The sequence below is a fragment of the Ranitomeya imitator genome, chromosome 4 (genome assembly GCF_032444005.1).
Source record: "Ranitomeya imitator isolate aRanImi1 chromosome 4, aRanImi1.pri, whole genome shotgun sequence".
In the NCBI taxonomy this organism is placed as follows: Eukaryota; Metazoa; Chordata; class Amphibia; order Anura; family Dendrobatidae; genus Ranitomeya; species Ranitomeya imitator.
Genome location: NC_091285.1, coordinates 8,786,174 through 8,808,367, shown reverse-complemented (window position 1 = coordinate 8,808,367; position 22,194 = coordinate 8,786,174). Strand labels below are relative to the sequence as shown.

The window sequence follows — 22,194 nt, the reverse complement described above, 5'->3', positions numbered from 1 at the left end:
TACAGGGGCAGTAACAGCTCAGCATTACATTGATTAGGTGGTGAAACCAGTGGTGCTGCCATTTCTCAACACGACAACCCCAGGCCGCATGTTTCTGGTGCTACTGTGAGGAGCCTGCGTGGCCTAAGCCTGCTCCCGTGGCTGCATCTCTGGACTTGTCTCCGTCGCACACATCGGGGACGACATTGGTTGGTGATTACACAGGAGCTGCCTGCTGTGAATTTTGATGATTTGCCCAAGTGCATTGAGCAGCAGAACCTACCTCAGAAGGGGTTGTCTGGTCCAAATTGATAAATCTGCAGTCTCTCTCTTTCTGAGCCGGGACTGAAGGGAATGTATGCGTTATGCATACTCCCGGCCAGAGCTCATCCATCCATATACTTTTATAGAGAGCGGCCGTGCCCTCTAGTAGTCCACACCCACTGGACTGCCCCGTCACTAGTCGGGGTGCGGCCTCACTCAATACAGGTGTATGGAAGGAGGACACACCCACAAGATGGCTTCTGGTCGGGAGAATGTATAACGCATACATACCCTCTCGGTAACGGCTCAGAAACTGGCGAATCTCCTCAGCGCACAGTGCATGTGCTGGGGGATTCATAAGTCTGCAGTTACACAGAGTAACTGCAGACTTATTGATTTGGACCGGACAACCCCTTTAATGACCTCAGCGATAGCGGCCCAGGCTGTAAGTGCTGGGACTTCTACACAAGGCTCAGTCTCTAGACTGGATACAGATGATGTGCAGATCAGTGACGTCTGCGTCCTGTGACATCTGCCACTTCTTCTTGGTGCTTAATGTCAGTGTTGAGGAGTATACAGTATATACCAAACATTGCCTCTCGAGCACTGGCAAAAATTTTGTGGCCACTGCACAGTTTTCTAAAAATCTCTCCATGTCTGACAGCCATTCCATTCCAGTGTCCGTTGAATTCCATCCAGACGACGCCTCATTCTTCTTAATTTGCTTCTGATTAGGTGATCACCTGAACCAAATCTTATTTAACGAAGGAAAGTATAAAACACCCTGCTGCGGTGTTCACAATCCTCCTGCAATAGGACAAGCTAGATGGCAAAACAAGTGCTAGTAATATCCCAAAAGTAATAGGAATGAAAAAAAATAACTGCAAAAGGAGTTGAAAAGTCTTGAGTAAGAAAAAGAAGGGCTCAATTCTGGCTTTACTAGCAGAGGGACACAATGAGCATCATGCTGCCTCCATCCTTAACATTTCTAAGATGGCAGTCCATTACAACAAGGTCAAGCAGCAGATATTGGGGACAACAAAGCTACGGCTGGCAGAGGGCGAAAGCGAGCCTCCACTGACCGGGATAACCGTCATCTTATTCGAATATCACTCAGCAACCGCAGGATGACATCAAGTGACTTACAAAAGGAATGGAAAATGGCAGCTGGGGTGAAGTTCAAGGAAATAACAGTTCATAACAGGCTCCTAGAGGCAGGACTCAAGTCATGTAAAGCTAGAAAAAAGCCTTTCATCAATGAGAGGCAAAGGAGAGCCAGGCTGAAGTTTGCCAAAGACCATAAGGATTGGACCATAGAGGACTGGAGTAATCTTCTCTGATGAGTCTAATTTTCAGCTTTGCCCAACACCTGGTCGTCTAATGGTTAGACGGAGATCTAGAGAGGCGTACAAGCCACACTGTGAAATTTGGTGGAGGATTGGTGATGATCTGGGGATGCTTCAGCAAGGCTGGAATTGGGCAGGTTGTTCATTGTGAAGGACATATGAATCAAGCCGCATACAAGGTTATCCTGGAAAAACAGGTGATTCCTTCTGCTCAGGCAATGTTCCCCAACTCTGAGGACTGTTTTTTCCAGCAGAACAATCCGCCTTGCCACACAGCTAGGTCAATCAAGGTATTGATGAAAGACCACCACATCAAATCCCTATCAAAGCCGCCCAATCTCCAGACCTGAACCCCATTGAAAACCTCTGGAATGTAATCAGGAGGAAGATGGATAGTCAGAAGCCATCAAGCAAAGAAGAACTGCTTACATTGTTGTACCAGGAGTGGCATAAGGTCACCCAAAAAGAAGCGTGAGAGACTGGTGGAAAGCATGCCAAGACGTATGAAAGCTGGGATGAACAATCATGGTTATTCCACAAAATATTGATTTCTGAACTCTTCCTGAGTTAAAACATTAGTATTGTTGTTCCTAAATGATTATAAACTTGTTTTGTTTTTTTGCATTATTTGAGGTCTGCAAGCAATGCATTTTTTTTGTTATTTTGACCATTTCTCATTTTCAGAAAATAAATACAAAATGCATTGCTTGGAACTTCGGAGACATGTTATCAGTAGTTTATAGAATAAAAGAACAATTTACATTTTACTCAAAAATATAAAGAGAAAAATCAGACAAACTGAACATTCTGCAGTGGTTTCTTAATGTTTGCCAGAGCTGTATTTTGTTGTGTGAGAGTTCAGCACCTCGGAGAGCGGCAGCAGAACTAGGACACTGCATTGGGCTGCAAATTGATAGGCTGGTGTAGGTCTCTACCAGCCATCTATAATGTGTAACTAGCAGCTACAGTTTTGTGAAAAAGTGTTTGATTCCTTCCTGATTTCCTATTTTTTTTTTTTTTGCATGTTTGTCACATGTTTGTTTCAAATCCCGAAACAAATGTAAAGAAAGCACAAGTAATCACAAAATGCAGCTTATTAATAAAGGTCTTTATTATTAAGGAAAAAAGAAATCCAAACCTACAGGGTCCTGTGTCAAAAAGTGATTGCCCCCTAAACCTAATAACTGGTTGAGCCACCCTTAGCAGCAAAAACTGCAAACAAGCATTTGTGATAACTGGCAATAAGTCTTTTGCAACGCTCTGGAGGAATTTTGGCCTCTCGTCTTTGCAGAATTGTTGTAATTCAGCCACATTGGACGTTTCCGAGCCTTGTTAAGGCCACAGCATCTCAATCGGATTAAGGTCAGGACTTTGACTAGTCCGCTCCAAAGTCTTCATTTTGTTTTTTTTAAGCCATTCAGAGGTGGACTTGCTGGTGTGTTTTGGATCATTGCCCTGCTGCATAACCCAAGTGCGCTTCAGCTTGAGGTCACGAACAGATGGCCGGACATTCTCCTTCAGGATTTTTTGATAGACCGCAGAATTCATGACTCCATTTACCACAGCAAGTCTTCCAGGTCCTGAAGCAGCAAAACAGCCCCAGACCATCACACTACCACCACCATATTTTACTGTTGGTATGATGTTCCTTTTCTGAAATGCTGTTACTTCCACGCCAGATGTACTGGGACATAGACCTCCAAAAAGTTCAACTTTTGCCTCATCAGTCTAAAAGTCTTGGGGATCATCAAGATGTTTTCTGACAAAACTGAGACAAGCCTTTATGTTCTTATTGCTCAGCGGTCGTTTTTGGCTTGGAACTGTGTGATTCAAACAATTTTTGGCCAGTCTCTTTCTTATGGTGGAATCATGAACACTGGCTTTAACTGAGGCAAGTGCGGTCTGCAGGTCTTTGTATATTGCTATGAGGTGTTTTGTGACATCTTGGATGAGAAGTCGCTGCGCTATTGGGGTAATTTTAGTTGGTCGGCCGGCCACTCCTGGGAAGGCTCACCACTGTTCCATGTTTTTGCCATTTGTGGATAATGGCTCTCACTGTGGTTCGCTGGAGTCCCAAAGCTTGAGAAATGGCTTTATAACCTTTTCCAGAATGTTAGATCTCAATTACTTTGTTCCTCATTTCTTACAGAATTTCTTTGGTTAGAGGCATGATGTCTACCTTTTGAGGACCTTTTGGTCTTCTTCACTTTGTCAGGCAGGTCCTGTCTAAGTGATTTCTTAATTGAGAATAGGTGTGGCAGTAATCAGGCCTGCCTGTGGCTAGGGAATTTAACTGTGGTTTGGGAATCTGCGGTCACTTTATGTTTTAAGGAGGGGGGCAATCAGTTGTTCACACAGTGCTCTGTAGGTTTGTGTTGTGAATTCTGTGGTTAAGCTCCCTCCTGTGGTCATGAGTGGTAGTTTGGCTGGTTCTGTCTATGAGCTTCCTTTGGTGGTTGTGAGTGGGGCTGCGGCTTCTGAGTTTCCTTCCTCAGGTGACGAGGTTAAGTCGTTAGGTGCTGCTCTATTTAACTCCACCTAGTTCTTTGTTCCTTGCCTCCAGTCAATGTTCCAGTATTGGTCTTGCTCTCTCTCCTGGATCGTCCTTGTGGCCTGTCTTCGCTGCATAAGCTAAGTTCTGCTTGTGTTTCTTAGTTTGCTATTTTTTCTGTCCAGCTTGCTATTTTGGTTTGTCTTGCTTGCTGGAAGCTCTGGGACGCAGAAGAAGCACCTCCGTACCGTTAGTCGGTGCGGAGGGTCTTTTTGCGCCCTCTGCGTGGTTGTTTGTAGGTTTTTGTGTTGACCGCAAAGCTATCTTTCCTATCCTCGGTCTATTCAGTAAGTCGGGCCTCACTTTGCTAAAATCTATTTAATCTCTGTGTTTGTATTTTCATCTTTACTCACAGTCATTATATGTGGGGGGCTGCCTTTTCCTTTGGGGAATTTCTCTGAGGCAAGGTAGGCTTATTTTTCTATCTTCAGGGCTAGCTAGTTTCTCAAGTTGTGCCCGAGGCGCCTAGGTCTGGTCAGGAGCGCTCCACGGCTACCTCTAGTGTGGTGTGATAGGATTAGGGATTGCGGTCAGCAGAGTTCCCACGTCTCAGAGCTCGTCCTATGTTATTAGTAACTATCAGGTCACTTTGTGTGCTCTTAACCACCAGGTCCATTGTGTTTCTCAACCACCAGTTCATAACAGTACTGGAGGCCCAAAGTACTAATGCTTCTCAATAGAGGGAAAAGAGAAGTTCTGAGACCATTTTTTTTTTCTCTGCACTGTGTTTTGTCTTTCTTTTCCCCTAGACATTTGGGTGGTTCAGGACACAGGTGTAGTGATGGACATTAAAGGTCTGTCTTCATGTGTGGATCATCTCACGGCAAGAGTACAAAATATTCAAGACATTGTGGTTCAGAAATCTATGTTAGAACCTAGAATTCCTATTCCTGACTTATTTTCTGGAGATAGAGCTAAGTTTCTGAATTTCAAAAATAATTGTAAACTGTTTCTGGCTTTGAAACCCCGCTCCTCTGGTGACCCAGTTCAACAAGTTAAGATCATTATTTCTTTATTACGTGGCGACCCTCAAGACTGGGCATTTTCCCTTGCGCCAGGAGATCCTGCATTATGCGATATTGATGCGTTTTTTCTGGCGCTCGGATTACTGTATGATGAACCTAATTCAGTGGATCAGGCAGAGAAAAATTTGCTGGCTCTGTGTCAGGGTCAGGATGAGGTACAGATATATTGTCAGAAGTTTAGGAAGTGGTCTGTGCTCACTCAATGGAATGAATGTGCGCTGGCAGCAATTTTCAGAAAGGGTCTCTCTGAAGCCCTTAAGGATGTCATGGTGGCATTTCCTATGCCTGCTGGTCTGAATGAGTCTATGTCTTTGGCCATTCAGATTGATCGACGCTTACGTGAGTGTAAAAATGTGCACCATTTGGCGGTATTATCTGAGCATAAACCTGAGCCTATGCAATGTGATAGGACTTTGACCAGAGCTGAACGGCAAGAACACAGACGTCGGAATGGGCTGTGTTTTTATTGTGGTGATTCCACTCATGCTATCTCCGATTGTCCTAAGCGCACTAAGCGGTTCGCTAGGTCTGCCACCATTGGTACGGTACAGTCGAAATTTCTTTTGTCCGTTACTTTGATCTGCTCTTTGTCATCCTATTCTGTCATGGCATTTGTGGATTCAGGCGCTGCCCTGAATTTGATGGACTTGGACTTTGCTAGGCGCTGTGGGTTTTTCTTGGAGCCCTTGCAGTATCCTATTCCATTGAGAGGAATTGATGCTACGTCTTTGGCCAAGAATAAGCCTCAGTACTGGACCCAACTGACCATGTGCATGGCTCCTGCGCATCAGGAGGATATTCGCTTTTTGGTGTTGCATAATCTGCATGATGTGGTCGTGTTGGGGTTGCCATGGCTACAAGTCCATAACCCAGTATTGGATTGGAAATCTATGTCTGTGTCCAGCTGGGGTTGTCAGGGGGTACATGGTGATGTTCCAGTTCTGTCTATTTCATCATCCACCTCTTCTGAGGTTTCAGAGTTCTTGTCGGATTACCGGGATGTACAGGTCCTTCTCAAAAAATTAGCATATAGTGTTAAATTTCATTATTTACCATAATGTAATGATTACAATTAAACTTTCATATATTATAGATTCATTATCCACCAACTGAAATTTGACAGGTCTTTTATTGTTTTAATACTGATGATTTTGGCATACAACTCCTGATAACCCAAAAAACCTGTCTCAATAAATTAGCATATCAAGAAAAGGTTCTCTAAACGACCTATTACCCTAATCTTCTGAATCAACTAATTAACTCTAAACACATGCAAAAGATACCTGAGGTTTTTATAAACTCCCTGCCTGGTTCATTACTCAAAACCCCCATCATGGGTAAGACTAGCGACCTGACAGATGTCAAGAAGGCCATCATTGACACCCTCAAGCAAGAGGGTAAGACCCAGAAAGAAATTTCTCAACAAATAGGCTGTTCCCAGAGTGCTGTATCAAGGCACCTCAATGGTAAGTCTGTTGGAAGGAAACAATGTGGCAGAAAACGCTGTACAACGAGAAGAGGAGACCGGACCCTGAGGAAGATTGTGGAGAAGGACCGATTCCAGACCTTGGGGAACCTGAGGAAGCAGTGGACTGAGTCTGGTGTGGAAACATCCAGAGCCACCGTGCACAGGCGTGTGCAGGAAATGGGCTACAGGTGCCGCATTCCCCAGGTAAAGCCACTATTGAACCATAAACAGCGGCAGAGGCGCCTGACCTGGGCTACAGAGAAGCAGCACTGGACTGTTGCTAAGTGGTCCCAAGTACTTTTTTCTGATGAAAGCAAATTTTGCATGTCATTCGGAAATCAAGGTGCCAGAGTCTGGAGGAAGACTGGGGAGAAGGAAATGCCAAAATGCCTGAAGTCCAGTGTCAAGTACCCACAGTCAGTGATGGTGTGGGGTGCCATGTCAGCTGCTGGTGTTGGTCCACTGTGTTTCATCAAGGGCAGGGTCAATGCAGCTAGCTATCAGGAGATTTTGGAGCACTTCATGCTTCCATCGGCTGAAATGCTTTATGGAGATGAAGATTTCATTTTTCAGCACGACCTGTGTTGTGAATTCTGTGGCTGAGTTCACTTCTGTGGTCACAAGTGGTATTGCAGTCTCTGGGCTTCCTCCCTCAGGTGTTTTGGTGAGCTCGTTGGCTGCCTTGCTATTTAGCTCCACCTGAGTCTGTCTTCCTTGCTCCTTGTCAATGTTCCAGTGTTGGATCTGAGCTACTGCATCTTTCCTTGGGCCTGCTGCTCTGCTAGATAAGTGCTTCTAGTTTGTTTTTTGTTTTTTTCTGTCCAGCTTGCTATTGTCTTTTGCTGGAAGCTCTGAGAAGCAGAGGGGTGCACCGCCGTGCTGTTAGTTCGGCACGGTGGGTCTTTTTGCCCCTTTGCGTGGTTTTCGTTTTAGGGTTTTTTGTAGACTGCATAGTTCTCTTTGCTATCCTCGCTCTGTCTAGAATATCGGGCCTCACTTTGCTGAATCTATTTCATTCCTACGTTTGTCTTTTCATCTTGCTAACAGTCATTATATGTGGGGGGCTGCCTATTCCTTTGGGGTATTTCTCTGAGGTAAGTCAGGCTTGTATTTCTATCTTCAGGCTAGTCAGCTCCTCAGGCAGTGCCGAGTTGCATAGGTAGTTGTTAGGCGCAATCCACTGCTGCTTAATAGTTGTGTGAGGATAGATCAGGTACTGCAGTCTACAGAGATTCCACGTCTCAGAGCTCGTCCTATTGTTTTGGTTATTGCCAGATCTCTGTATGTGCGCTGATTACTGCACGCTGTGTTGCCTGATTGCCAGCCATAACAGACCTGGCACCTGCTCACAGTGCCAAAACCACTGGTAAATGGTTTACTGACCATGGTATTACTGTGCTCAATTGGCCTGCCAACTCTCCTGACCTGAACCCCATAGAGAATCTGTGGGATATTGTGAAGAGAAAGTTGAGAGACGCAAAACCCAACACTCTGGATGAGCTTAAGGCCGCTATTGAAGCATCCTGGGCCTCCATAACATCTCAGCAGTGTCACAGGCTGATTGCCTCCATGCCACGCCGCATTGAAGCAGTCATTTCTGCCAAAGGATTCCCGACCAAGTATTGAGTGCATAACTGAACATTATTATTTGATGGTTTTTTTGTTTGTTGTTAAAAAACACTTTTATTTGATTGGATGGGTGAAATATGCTAATTTATTGAGACAGGTTTTTTGGGTTATCAGGAGTTGTATGCCAAAATCATCAGTATTAAAACAATAAAAGACCTGACAAATTTCAGTTGGTGGATAATGAATCTATAATATATGAAAGTTTAATTGTAATCATTACATTATGATAAATAATGAAATTTAACACTATATGCTAATTTTTTGAGAAGGACCTGTATTTGATGAGCCCAAGTCCAGTGCCCTACCTCCGCATAGGGATTGCGATTGTGCTATCGATTTGATTCCTGGTAGTAAGTTTCCTAAGGGTCGACTGTTTAATATGTCTGTGCCTGAGCACGCCGCTATGCGGAGTTACGTAAAGGAATCCTTGGAGAAGGGTCATATTCGCCCGTCGACGTCGCCATTGGGAGCAGGGTTCTTTTTTGTGGCCAAGAAGGATGGTTCGTTGAGACCTTGTATTGATTACCGCCTTCTAAATAAAATCACAGTCAAATTTCAGTACCCCTTGCCGCTGCTGTCTGATTTGTTTGCTCGGATTAAGGGGGCTAGTTGGTTCACCAAGATAGATCTTCGTGGTGCGTATAATCTTGTGCGTATTAAACAGGGCGATGAATGGAAAACAGCATTTAATACGCCCGAGGGCCATTTTGAGTACCTGGTTATGCCATTCGGGCTTTCCAATGCTCCATCAGTATTTCAGTCCTTTATGCATGACATCTTCCGAGAGTACCTGGATAAATTCCTGATTGTATACTTGGATGATATTTTGGTCTTCTCGGATGATTGGGAGTCTCACGTGAAGCAGGTTAGAATGGTGTTCCAGGTCCTGCATGCGAATTCTTTGTTTGTGAAGGGGTCAAAGTGCCTCTTTGGTGTTCAGAAGGTTTCATTTTTGGGTTTCATTTTTTCCCCTTCTACTATCTAGATGGACCCTGTTAAAGTTCAGGCCATTTATGATTGGACTCAGCCGACATCTCTGAAGAGTCTGCAAAAGTTCCTGGGCTTAGCTAATTTTTATCGTCGCTTCATCAATAATTTTTCTAGTATTGCTAAACCGTTGACTGATTTAACCAAGAAGGGTGCTGATGTGGTCAATTGGTCTTCTGCTGCTGTAGAAGCTTTTCAGGAGTTGAAGCGTCGTTTTTCTTCTGCCCCTGTGTTGTGCCAGCCAGATGTTTCGCTCCCGTTCCAGGTCGAGGTTGATGCTTCTGAGATTGGAGCAGGGGCTGTATTGTCGCAGAGAAGTTCTGATGCTCGGTGATGAAACCATGTGCCTTCTTTTCCAGGAAGTTTTCGTCTGCTGAGCGTAATTATGATGTTGGCAATCGAGAGTTGTTGGCCATGAAGTGGGCATTCGAGGAGTGGCGTCATTGGCTTGAAGGAGCTAAGCATCGCGTGGTGGTCTTGACTGATCACAAGAACTTGACTTATCTCGAGTCTGCCAAACGGTTGAGTCCTAGACAGGCTCGTTGGTCGCTGTTTTTCTCCCGTTTTGACTTTGTGGTTTCGTACCTTCCGGGCTCTAAGAATGTGAAGGCGGATGTCCTGTCTAGGAGTTTTGTGCCCGACTCTCCGGGTTTGCCTGAGCCGGCGGGTATTCTCAAAGAGGGGGTAATTTTGTCTGCCATCTCCCCTGATTTGCGGCGGGTGCTGCAAAAATTTCAGGCTAATAGACCTGACCGTTGTCCAGCGGAGAAACTGTTTGTCCCTGATAAATGGACGAGTAGAGTTATCTCTGAGGTTCATTGTTCGGTGTTGGCTGGTCATCCTGGAATCTTTGGTACCAGAGATTTGGTGGCTAGATCCTTTTGGTGGCCGTCTCTGTCGCAGGATGTGCGTTCGTTTGTGCAGTCCTGTGGGATTTGTGCTCGGGCTAAGCCCTGCTGTTCTCGTGCCAGTGGGTTGCTTTTGCCCTTGCCGGGCCCGAAGAGGCTCTGGACACATATCTCTATGGATTTTATTTCGGATCTCCCCGTCTCTCAAAAGATGTCGGTCATTTGGGTGGTTTGTGATCGCTTCTCTAAGATGGTCCATTTGGTACCCTTGTCTAAATTGCCTTCCTCCTCTGATTTGGTGCCATTGTTTTTCCAGCATGTGGTTCGTTTACATGGCATTCCGGAGAACATCGTTTCTGACAGAGGTTCCCAGTTTGTTTCGAGGTTTTGGCGAGCCTTTTGTGCTAGGATGGGCATTGATTTGTCTTTTTCCTCGGCTTTCCATCCTCAGACAAATGGCCAAACTGAACGAACCAATCAGACCTTGGAAACATATCTGAGATGTTTTGTTTCTGCTGATCAGAATGATTGGGTGTCCTTTTTGCCTTTGGCTGAGTTCGCCCTTAATAATCGGGCCAGCTCGGCTACTTTGGTTTCGCCGTTTTTCTGCAATTCTGGTTTCTATCCTCGTTTCTCTTCAGGGCAGGTTGAGTCTTCGGACTGTCCTGGTGTGGATACTGTGGTGGATAGGTTGCAGCAGCTTTGGACTCATGTAGTGGACAATTTGACATTGTCCCAGGAGAAGGCTCAACGTTTCGCTAACCGCAGGCGCTGTGTTGGTCCCCGACTTCGTGTTGAGGATTTGGTTTGGTTGTCGTCTCGTTATATTCCTATGAAAGTTTCCTCTCCTAAGTTTAAGCCTCGTTTCATTGGTCCGTATAGGATTTCTGAGGTTCTTAATCCTGTGTCTTTTCGTTTGACCCTTCCAGCTTCTTTTTCCATCCATAATGTATTCCATAGGTCATTGTTGCGGAGATACGTGGCACCTGTGGTTCCATCCGTTGATCCTCCTGCCCCGATTTTGGTTGAGGGGGAGTTGGAGTATATAGTGGAGAAGATTTTGGATTCTCGTATTTCGAGACGGAAACTCCAGTACCTGGTTAAGTGGAAGGGTTATGGTCAGGAAGATAATTCCTGGGTCTTTGCCTCTGATGTTCATGCTGCCGATCTGGTTCGTGCCTTTCATTCGGCTCATCCTGGTCGGCCTGGGGGCTCTGGTGAGGGTTCGGTGACCCCTCCTCAAGGGGGGGGTACTGTTGTGAATTCTGTGGTTAAGCTCCCTCCTGTGGTCATGAGTTGTACTTCGGCTGGTTCTGTCTATGAGCTTCCTTTGGTGGATGTGAGTGGGGCTGCGGCTTCTGAGTTTCCTTCCTCAGATGACGAGGTTAAGTCGTTAGGTGCTGCTCTATTTAACTCCACCTAGTTCTTTGTTCCTTGCCTCCAGTCAATGTTCCAGTATTGGTCTTGCTCTCTCTCCTGGATTGTCCTTGTGGCCTGTCTTCACTGCATAAGCTAAGTTCTGCTTGTGTTTCTTGGTTTGCTATTTTTTCTGTCCAGCTTGCTATTTTGGTTTGTCTTGCTTGCTGGAAGCTCTGGGACGCAGAGGAAGCACCTCCGTACCGTTAGTCGGTGCAGAGGGTCTTTTTGCGCCCTCTGCGTGGTTGTTTGTAGGTTTTTGTGCTGACCGCAAAGCTATCTTTCCTATCCTCGGTCTATTCAGTAAGTCGGGCCTCACTTTGCTAAAATCTATTTCATCTCTGTGTTTGTATTTTCATCTTTACTCACAGTCATTATATGTGGGGGGCTGCCTTTTCCTTTGGGGAATTTCTCTAAGGCAAGGTAGGCTTATTTTTCTATCTTCAGGGCTAGCTAGTTTCTCAGGCTGTGCCCGAGGCGCCTAGGTCTGGTCAGGAGCGCTCCACGGCTACCTCTAGTGTGGTGTGATAGGATTAGGGATTGCGGTCAGCAGAGTTCCCACGTCTCAGAGCTCGTCCTATGTTATTAGTAACTATCAGGTCACTTTGTGTGCTCTTAACCACCAGGTCCATTGTGTTTCTGAACCACCAGTTCATAACAGGTTTGGATTTCTTTTTCCCTTAATAATAAAGTCATTCATTTATAAACTGCATGTTGTGATTACTTGTGTTATCTTTGTCTAATATTTACATTTGTTTGATGATCTTAAACATTTAAGAGTGACAAACATGCAAAAGAATAGGAAATCAGGGAGGGGGCAAACACTTTCACACAACTGTATATGATCAATAGCACGAACATGTGATAAACCCCCACAGGTTATCCTCCTGACTGTCAGCCCTGATTGTATAACCCGATTCTGCACCTCACGGGGCAGAATTTGGGTCCTTGTAGGATCCTCTTTTGGGTCAGTCTAACTCTGTGAAGCTGTATAAAACATAATTCCAAATATCTGGTGACCTAGGAAAAGGCCAAGAGTATTTTCCCTCATCCTCCTGGGGCTCCTCTGGACAGTTACCTATAGGAGGATTTCATTAGAGCGAGGGGTCAGGTTTTCAATATCCTGCTGTAAGGGTAAATCATGTGTAAGCCCAGGAGCTCTGGATAGGGCTTCCACGGATAGACTTTACTTTAGCCAATTTACTTAGCCGGTTTCGGTGGACCCTGACGTACACCCTTTAATCACTGTACAGGGGTCTGGCTTTACTAAATGGGCCGCTGGGTTTCAGCCATGAAGTGTCTGCTGGCTGGTGGAGCAAGCTGGCAAAGAACAGGTTGGGTAAAAGTCAGAGAGGGCACGTACAGGAAAAAGTCAGAAGGGATAAGGTCAGGAGGTAGCGGAGATCAGACAAATGAAGGGTTATGACGATGTCGGGTCAGCAGAGTATCACCAGAGAAGGGTCAAACAATGCTTATATCCGACACCTCCTGGGAGTGTAAATAAGGTGTGGCCCGGCCCAAAGCTCACAGCAGGGAGCTATCAGTCCAGCCTCACCAGTACGCTAGGATGACCCGCTCAGCGCTATCCGCAGTAGAAGTGTGGCACCGCCGGTTCAGACAAGGATGGAACACTCTGTGTTCTGAAACCATGTCCATCTCTGTACATATTGTATACGTCACATGTTTCATCTCTGGGTGCAAAAACATTTGACATTTACGCAATCATGATCATCTGAGGACACCCCAATATCTGTAGGCCTGAACTGTCCATGTCTAGTGCTTTGTGTGCATGGTGTCATATCAGACATTTCAGAAAATGCAGACCCCAAATGCTCTGAATTCGCCTTTCCCGGGTTCAGCGCCAGTTCCCCTCCGCTGCTGCTCGGGTCTCCTGTGAATGGTGAGGAGCGCTGTCCACTTGATGTCACTGCTGCAGCAAAAACACGATATTTCCCCATTTAATTTTAATCTACTTCTGTCTTTGGTATTCAAAACTGCATTAAATAACCGCAGTGGCGAGCTTCAAACGCTCCATTAAGGGGAAACCGAGCTGCAATGACTGTTCTGCCCCCGCGGATTATTCCCAGGGGTCTGTGCACAGATCTCAGGCTCCACGGTCGCCCCATCTCCATGTGTGATCCCCTGTATCATCGCTGGGCATATAGAGGAGGGGTCTCTCCATGCATTTCCCTGTTTATGTCCCTCATGCGCTTTAATGTTATTGTATGTTGTAATTTTAGCTGTAGAATTCATGAATCACAGCGGGTCTCCACCCTCACAAACAAATCCTGAAAATGTAGCGCCCCCTATGAACCCTATAATCCAGAGCCGGGTGCCGTGCGGCCCATGGCTTCTTCTCAGATCATGATGCTGCCCCGAATATGTATGACGGGGGGCGTAGACGGGGTCATATTATGCAGGCTGGCCCTAAAATGGGGATAACCTGGGGCTGACAGCGGAGGGCTCCTGTGCACACAGTATGGGCCCCAAGTCTCCAATAATTGACAGTCAGAAGCCACTTAGAAGGTGGTCGTCGGCCCCCTCACCTACCCAGCCCCTCTGTAGAGGCTCATGTTTTAGGTCTGCCCCTGGAGATAACATATTTCATACAACTGTATATATGGAAACCGTAGAACATTGTGGACCTACGAGGGAAGACCGGACCTCCATCACGTGTGCTGGGCAATGACTGCAGGCCTCCGCTCCCATTGACCACACAACTCTTATCCTCCGGCACACACACCACAACCTCCAGCATCCTCCTCCCGGCTAATCTGATCATTTCTTCTGCACACCTATCACTGTGAATCTAGGACTGGGAGCCTCGCTTGGTGCTGGGGTCCCCACTATTGTGATGTCCTGCTTTATATGGGGGGGTGGCGGGATGGTCACTAGCCCTGTCCCTGCCAGGAGGGTGTGCGCTGCTATAGTAGGCACGCCCTGCTGGCATCGCGGGGGAATGTGCTGCTGTATATGAGTCTGTCTAACCATCCTTTTTAATTCCCTACCTTGCCTTGCCTCCCGACCCCCTATGTAGGGTTATTTTAGTGACCCTTGGAATGTCTTTGATTTTCTGATCGTCATTGGCAGCGTAGTAGACGTCATTCTCAGCGAGATGAATGTAAGTATATTGGGGCAGGTGTCTGTCCTCACACCCTCCGCACCCCCTTCTCTCTCCTCCTCCATGCTGACGTGGGCGCTTCTACCCAAATATTCTCACTTTGATTTCATTTTTACTTTTTTCAGACCCCCCTCCCAGGGAGAAGGGAGAGAGGGAAGGGAAAAGCTCCCGGATGCCCCACTTGCTGGGGGCCGAGTGGGTTTTTTCTCTCCCTCGTCTCTTCCCGATATGCAGGGTTACCCCCCGGCGGCCGAACACGAGAGGAGACCGGACGTGTCAGTGTAATGCCTCTTAACTTCTCCTTTTCCTCTTTTCTTTTCATTCTCTCCCTTGTTCACACTTTTTCTTTTTCCTTTTCTTTGATTTTGTCTCTCTCTCTTTTTCTCTCTTCTCCGTCCTCCCTCCTCTTCTCCTGGGCTGTCATCAGCATTATTTCTGTGATGCATGGAATACATTTGATGCACTCATAGTAGTGGGTAGCATTGTTGATATTGCAATCACCGAACTAAACGTAAGTAATTTGCCTCTGTCCGTGACTGTGGCTGCATCACCTCCCGCCCCTGTTTGTCTGTCCTCTTACGTTATTTCTTTTTAGTCTATTTTTACTTTTTTTTTATTTTTGTTTTATTTTTTTTCTTATTTTTACATTTATTTTCTCCCTTGATTTCATAGGAACTTGACTGTTGCATAAACTCCTTCTGGCATGTGATGCGCTGTATAGGAGGACGGGGCTGAGGGTCCGTTCAGCTGCCAATCACAGACGGACGGCGTGAACATCCATATAAAACGTGCCCACACCCGACCCCCTGACTTTCTGCTGCCATCCTCCCACATAGCAATAAATGCAAGTTCCCGTTAACCAGTGAATCCTAGCGTTGTGTATTCAGCACACAGACCCGGGTGTCGCACATATTGGCAGCCCGGTGACCACCGCCTGTGACTGCCCCTCCCGGGCTCACCCCTTCCTCCGCCTGTGATTGCCCCTCCCGGGCTCGCCCCTTCCTCCGCCTGTGACTGTCCCTCCCGGCCTCGCCCCTTCCTCCGCCTGTGACTGTCCCTCCTGGCCTCGCCCCTTCCTCCGCCTGTGATTGTCCCTCCTGGTCTCGCCCCTTCCTCCGCCTGTGATTTCCCCTCCCGGCCTCTCCCCTTCCTCCGCCTGTGATTGCCCCACCCGGCCTCGCCCCTTCATCCGCCTGTGACTGTCCCTCCTGGCCTCGCCCCTTCCTCCGCCTGTGATTGCCCCTCCTGGGCTCACCCCTTCCTCCACCTGTGACTGCCCCTCCCGGCCTCACCCCATCCTCCGCCTGTGGTTGCCCCTCCCGGGCTTGCCCCTTCCTCCGCATGTGATTGCCCCTCCCGGGCTCGCCCCTTCCTCCGCCTGTGATTGCCCCTCCCGGGCTCGCCCCTTCCTCCGCCTGTGATTGCCCCTCCCGGGCTTGCCCCTTCCCCCGCCTGTGACTGCCCCTCCTGGGCTCGCCCCGTCCTCCGCCTGTGATTGCCCCTCCCGGGCTCGCCCCATCCTCCGCCTGTGACTGCCCCTCCCGGGCTTGCCCCTTCCTCCGCCTGTGATTGCCCCTCCCGGGCTCGCCCCATCCTCCGCCTGTGACTGCCCCTCCCGGGCTTGCCCCTTCCTCCGCCTGTGATTGCCCCTCCCGGGCTCGCACCTTCCTCCTATACAGCCGGGACCTGCTATGTCTCTGTGACTTGGCATGAGATAACAGTTTCTTTTTTACACAGGAAATCCCTTCTAAATTTTTACTTTTTTACTTTAAATTTTCCCGCGTTGCCCCCACATTCCCCCCAAACGGTTACTGGACGATACCGTACACATCCGGGATGACTCCCTCACTAGAATTCAGACTCATCACTTTGCAACACCCACAAAAGGCAGATTTACTCTAAGAATTAGACAAAGTCAGACTGCAGTTTATTGCCTTAGTTTTGCAGAGATTTTGTAGCACTACACCAAAACTAAAATATATAGTGCAAATACATCCTAAATCCACCTGTAGGTTACATAGATCAGGATATAGGGGAACTAACAGTACAAAAAGGGATTAATAGATCAGAATGGGAAGAAAATCTCCAGGATCCCATTCTGCCCCTCTGAACAAGAGCTCCCTGTATACAGAGATACATAAGATCCTGTCTGCAGCCACCACTAGGGGGAGCTACCTGTATACAGACATACATGATAAGATCCTGTCTGCAGCCACCACTAGGGGGAGCTCCCTGTATACAGAGATACATGATAAGGTCCTGTCTGCAGCCACCACTAGGGGGAGCTCCCTGTATACAGAGATACATAATAAGATTCTGTCTGCAGCCACCACTAGGGGGAGCTCCCTGTATACAGAGATACATGATAAGATCCTGTCTGCAGCCACCAATAGGGGGAGCTACCTGTATACAGAGATACATAATAAGATTCTGTCTGCAGTCCCCACTAGGGGGAGCTCCCTGTATACAAGGATACATTATAAAATCCTGTCTGCAGCCACCACTAGGGGGAGCTCCCTGTATACAGAGATACATGATAAGATCCTGTCTGCAGTTACCACTAGGAGGAGCTCCCTGTATACAGAGATACATGATAAGATCCAGTCTGCAGCCACCACTAGGGGGAGCTCCCTGTATACAGAGATACATGATAAGATCCTGTCTGCAGTCACCACTAGGGGACGCTCCCTGTATACAGAGATTCATGATAAGATCCTGTATGCAGTCACCACTAGCGGGAGCTCCCTCTATACAGAGATACATGATAAGATCCTGTCTGCAGCCACCAATAGGGGGAGCTCCCTGTATTCAGAGATACATGATAAGATCCTGTCTGCAGCCACCACTAGGCTGAGCTCCCTCTATACAGAGATACAGTGGGGCAAAAAAGTATTTAGTCAGTCAGCAATAGTGCAAGTTCCACCACTTAAAAAGATGAGAGGCGTCTGTAATTTACATCATAGGTAGACCTCAACTATGGGAGACAAACTGAGAAAAAAAAATCCAGAAAATCACATTGTCTGTTTTTTTAACATTTTATTTGCATATTATGGTGGAAAATAAGTATTTGGTCAGAAACAAACAATCAAGATTTCTGGCTCTCACAGACCTGTAACTTCTTCTTTAAGAGTCTCCTCTTTCCTCCACTCATTACCTGTAGTAATGGCACCTGTTTAAACTTGTTATCAGTATAAAAAGACACCTGTGCACACCCTCAAACAGTCTGACTCCAAACTCCACTATGGTGAAGACCAAAGAGCTGTCAAAGGACACCAGAAACAAAATTGTAGCCCTGCACCAGGCTGGGAAGACTGAATCTGCAATAGCCAACCAGCTTGGAGTGAAGAAATCAACAGTGGGAGCAATAATTAGAAAATGGAAGACATACAAGACCACTGATAATCTCCCTCGATCTGGGGCTCCACGTAAAATCCCACCCTGTGGGGTCAGAATGATCACAAGAACGGTGAGCAAAAATCCCAGAACCACGTGGGGGGACCTAGTGAATGAACTGCAGAGAGCTGGGACCAATGTAACAAGGCCTACCATAAGTAACACACTACGCCACCATGGACTCAGATCCTGCAGTGCCAGACGTGTCCCACTGCTTAAGCCAGTACATGTCCGGGCCCGTCTGAAGTTTGCTAGAGAGCATTTGGATGATCCAGAGGAGTTTTGGGAGAATGTCCTATGGTCTGATGAAACCAAACTGGAACTGTTTGGTAGAAACACAACTTGTCGTCTTTGGAGGAAAAAGAATACTGAGTTGCATCCATCAAACACCATACCTACTGTAAAGCATGGTGGTGGAAACATCATGCTTTGGGGCTGTTTCTCTGCAAAGGGGCCAGGACGACTGATCCGGGTACATGAAAGAATGAATGGGGCCATGTATCGTGAGATTTTGAGTGCAAACCTCCTTCCATCAGCAAGGGCATTGAAGATGAAATGTGGCTGGGTCTTTCAACATGACAATGATCCAAAGCACACCGCCAGGGCAACGAAGGAGTGGCTTCGTAAGAAGCATTTCAAGGTCCTGGAGTGGCCTAGCCAGTCTCCAGATCTCAACCCTATAGAATACCTTTGGAGGGAGTTGAAAGTCCGTGTTGCCAAGCGAAAAGCCAAAAACATCACTGCTCTAGAGGAGATCTGCATGGAGGAATGGGCCAACATACCAACAACAGTGTGTGGCAACCTTGTGAAGACTTACAGAAAACGTTTGACCTCTGTCATTGCCAACAAAGGATATATTACAAAGTATTGAGATGAAATTTTGTTTCTGACCAAATACTTATTTTCCACCATAATATGCAAATAAAATGTTAAACAAACAGACAATGTGATTTTCTGGATTTTTTTTTCTCAGTTTGTCTCCCATAGTTGAGGTCTACCTATGATGTAAATTACAGACGCCTCTCATCTTTTTAAGTGGTGGAACTTGCACTATTGCTGACTGACAATACTTTTTTGCCCCACTGTACATGATAAGATCCTGTCTGCAGCCACCACTAGGGGGAGCTCCCTGTATACAGAGATACATGATTAGATCCAGTCTGCAGCCACCACTAGGGGGAGCTCCCTCTATACAGAGATACATGATACGATCCTGTCTGCAGCCACCACTAGGGGGGAGCTCCCTGTATACAGAGATACATGATAAGATCCTGTCTGCAGCCACCACTAGGGGGAGCTCCCTGTATACAGAGATACATGATAAGATCCTGTCCGCAGCCACCACTAGGGGGAGCTCCCTGTATACAGAGATACATGATTAGATCCAGTCTGCAGCCACCACTAGGGGGAGTTCCCTGTATACAGAGATACATGATAAGATCCTGTCTGCAGTCACCACTAGGGGGAGCTCCCTGTATACAGAGATACATGATAAGATCCTGTCTGCAGTCACCACTAGGGGACGCTCCCTGTATACAGAGATTCATGATAAGATCCTGTCTGCAGTCACCACTAGGTGGAGCTCCTTGTATACAGAGATACATGATACGATCCTGTCTGCAGTCACCAATAGGGGGAGCTCCCTGTATACAGAGATACATGATAAGATTCTATCTGCAGCCACCACTAGAGGGAGCTCCCTGTATACAGAGATACATGATAAGATTCTGACTGCAGCCACCACTAGGGGGAGCTCCCTGTATACAGAGATACATAAGATCCCGTGTGCAGCCACTACTAGGGGGAGCTCCCTGTATACAGAGATGCATGATAAAATCCAGTCTGCAGCCACCATTAGGGGGAGCTCCCTGTATACAGAGATACATGATAAGATCCTGTCTGCAGTCACCACTAGGGGGAGCTCCCTGTATACAGAGATACATGATAAGATCCTGCCTGCAGCCACCACTAGGGGAGCTCCCTGTATACAGAGATACATGATAAGATCCTGCCTGCAGCCACCACTAGGGGGAGCTCCCTGTATACAGAGATACATGATAAGATCCTGTCTGCAGCCACCACTAGGGGGAGCTCCCTGTATACAGAGATACATGATAAGATCCTGTCTGCAGCCACCACTAGGGGGAGCTCCCTGTATACAGAGATACATGATAAGATCCTGCCTGCAGCCACCACTAGGGGGAGCTCCCTGTATACAGAGATACAGGATAATATTCTGACTGCAGCCACCACTAGGGGGAGCTCCCTGTATACAGAGATACATGATAAGAGCCTGTCTGCAGCCACCACTAGGGGGAGCTCCCTGTATACAGAGATACATGATAAGATCCTGCCTGCAGCCACTACTAGGGGGAGCTCCCTGTATACAGAGATACATGATAAGATCCTGCCTGCAGCCACCACTAGGGGGAGCTCCCTGTATACAGAGATGCATAAGATCCCGTCTGCAGTCACCGCTAGGGGGAGCTCCTTATATATATTTCTCATTACACAGTTGAATGTACAGGCACTATGCATTGAGCTCCCTCTAGTGGTGACTGCAGGTGATCTAAACATTATAATTTATGCTATCTGGAGCTCTTGACCCTTACAAAATTGAAAGAAATGTGATTTTTAAGGGTGGACAATAAGGTTAATAATTGGGAAGCATTTAGAAAAGGGCAACTATTAGATGTGGGAAATCCCAGTTGCTCTAGAATATATATTATATCCTTCAGAGTCACAGATATTAACTGCATTTATCTTGTCCTGTCAGTGATTGGGTCAGAACCATACAGTACTTTCCTTCTCCACCCCAGGGCACCCTGTAGTGCTGGCTGTTGTCACTCCCTGACCTGGGCAGCAGGGGGAGCGGACACCAACCTTCTGTGCCCCCCGACATGTCCCTTTTCCCCCTTCCCTGTGTCTTGTGTTCTCCTGTCATTCACACACGGGTGACGCCGGTGGAGGCATTGATAAAGCGCAGTCTTGGCTCGTGTACTTTTGTTCGGCTCCTTGATTGTGTTGCCGCAGCCCTTAGCAGCGTTGTCCCAGGGAATATAAAGGGGTCTGACGGTTTTATGCTGATAAATCATAATGGTACAATGCGCTGTTCTGTTTCTTTCTAATCAATTTTGTTCAATTACTTTAGCTTCAGGATCTCTGCTTGCTGTCAGATAATCAGAACGAAGATGCTGAGCGAGCTCATGCTTTGTTGTCACCTTTCCATCCAGCCCCAGCAATTCTCTGTGTGACACATTGCAGCAAAAACTGAGCTCACAGAGCATTGTCTAGATACAACTGTAACAAATCCTCAGTTTTGAGGTATACAATGGATTTTTAGCATGCCAACAGTGAATGTTTTTATTCATTGACAGCAAGCAGAGGACTTGCTGATTCTGTGAGCCTACGGGCAGCTCTAGGGTTCACATCTCACCCTACATCGGACTCCCGGGGCTCCGAGCAACTCGACAGATATCTATGGGTAGGGCAGGACAACGGCCATGTTACTGAAAAGTGGGGTATCACTGCTGTAAAACTGAACAGTGTCACCCCCAATTATTAGTGCAGTAGCCTTAAATTACTGTAAATGGATCATTAAAGGGGTTCTGTGGTCACACTCTATGGACCCCTGTCCTGAAGGCCTGGAGACACGGTCCCACCCATCAGCTCTAGAGAATACGAGCTGATCCGCACCGGTCACTACACATTGAGCAGCTGTGTTGGACCCCACCCTGAGGCTGTTACACGGCATGTGTCCATAGGATTAACCCTCCTAAACCGACTATATGGGCATATAGGTCACAGGAAGCTGAATAAAATGATACCTCGATATCTGCGATCCGATGGTTTATTCCTGAGAAATACACATTTTTCTTAATATGTAAATGAGCTGTTAAGATCTATGGGCCGGACATAGATCTCACTGAGAATTTGCCCACAGATCATATTATAAACTAGCTGTTTCCAGCCAGCTAACGCTTGGCACGCTCATTGCTATCTAATATAAAACTTGTGATATCTCTCTCTGTCCTTATCAATCTGCTCAGGTGTTCATTGTTGATAACCAATCCTACGATTTTGTCAATGTTGTTGTCGATCAGCTACTGCATCGTGGTCCGAATTTTCCTGCGGCCTGTGAGATGGACCTGGCGACTTTTCTTGGCT

The 22,194-nt window shown here is 46.9% G+C and overlaps 1 protein-coding gene across 4 annotated transcripts in view; it reads left to right on the top strand.

The window, feature by feature from the left end:
* The window catches only part of CACNA1C (calcium voltage-gated channel subunit alpha1 C), a 317,941-nt gene that overhangs the window by 270,670 nt on the left and 25,077 nt on the right, over positions 1-22,194 (top strand). For 2 of the 4 annotated variants that reach the window (XM_069762925.1, XM_069762923.1), the window contains exon 30: positions 14,551-14,634. In XM_069762925.1, the coding sequence (XP_069619026.1) occupies positions 14,551-14,634 (84 nt within the window). Of the gene's footprint in view, positions 1-14,550; positions 14,635-15,061; positions 15,146-22,194 lie in introns of all 4 variants that reach the window. The other 2 variants (XM_069762926.1, XM_069762924.1) reach the window with 2 other exon arrangements.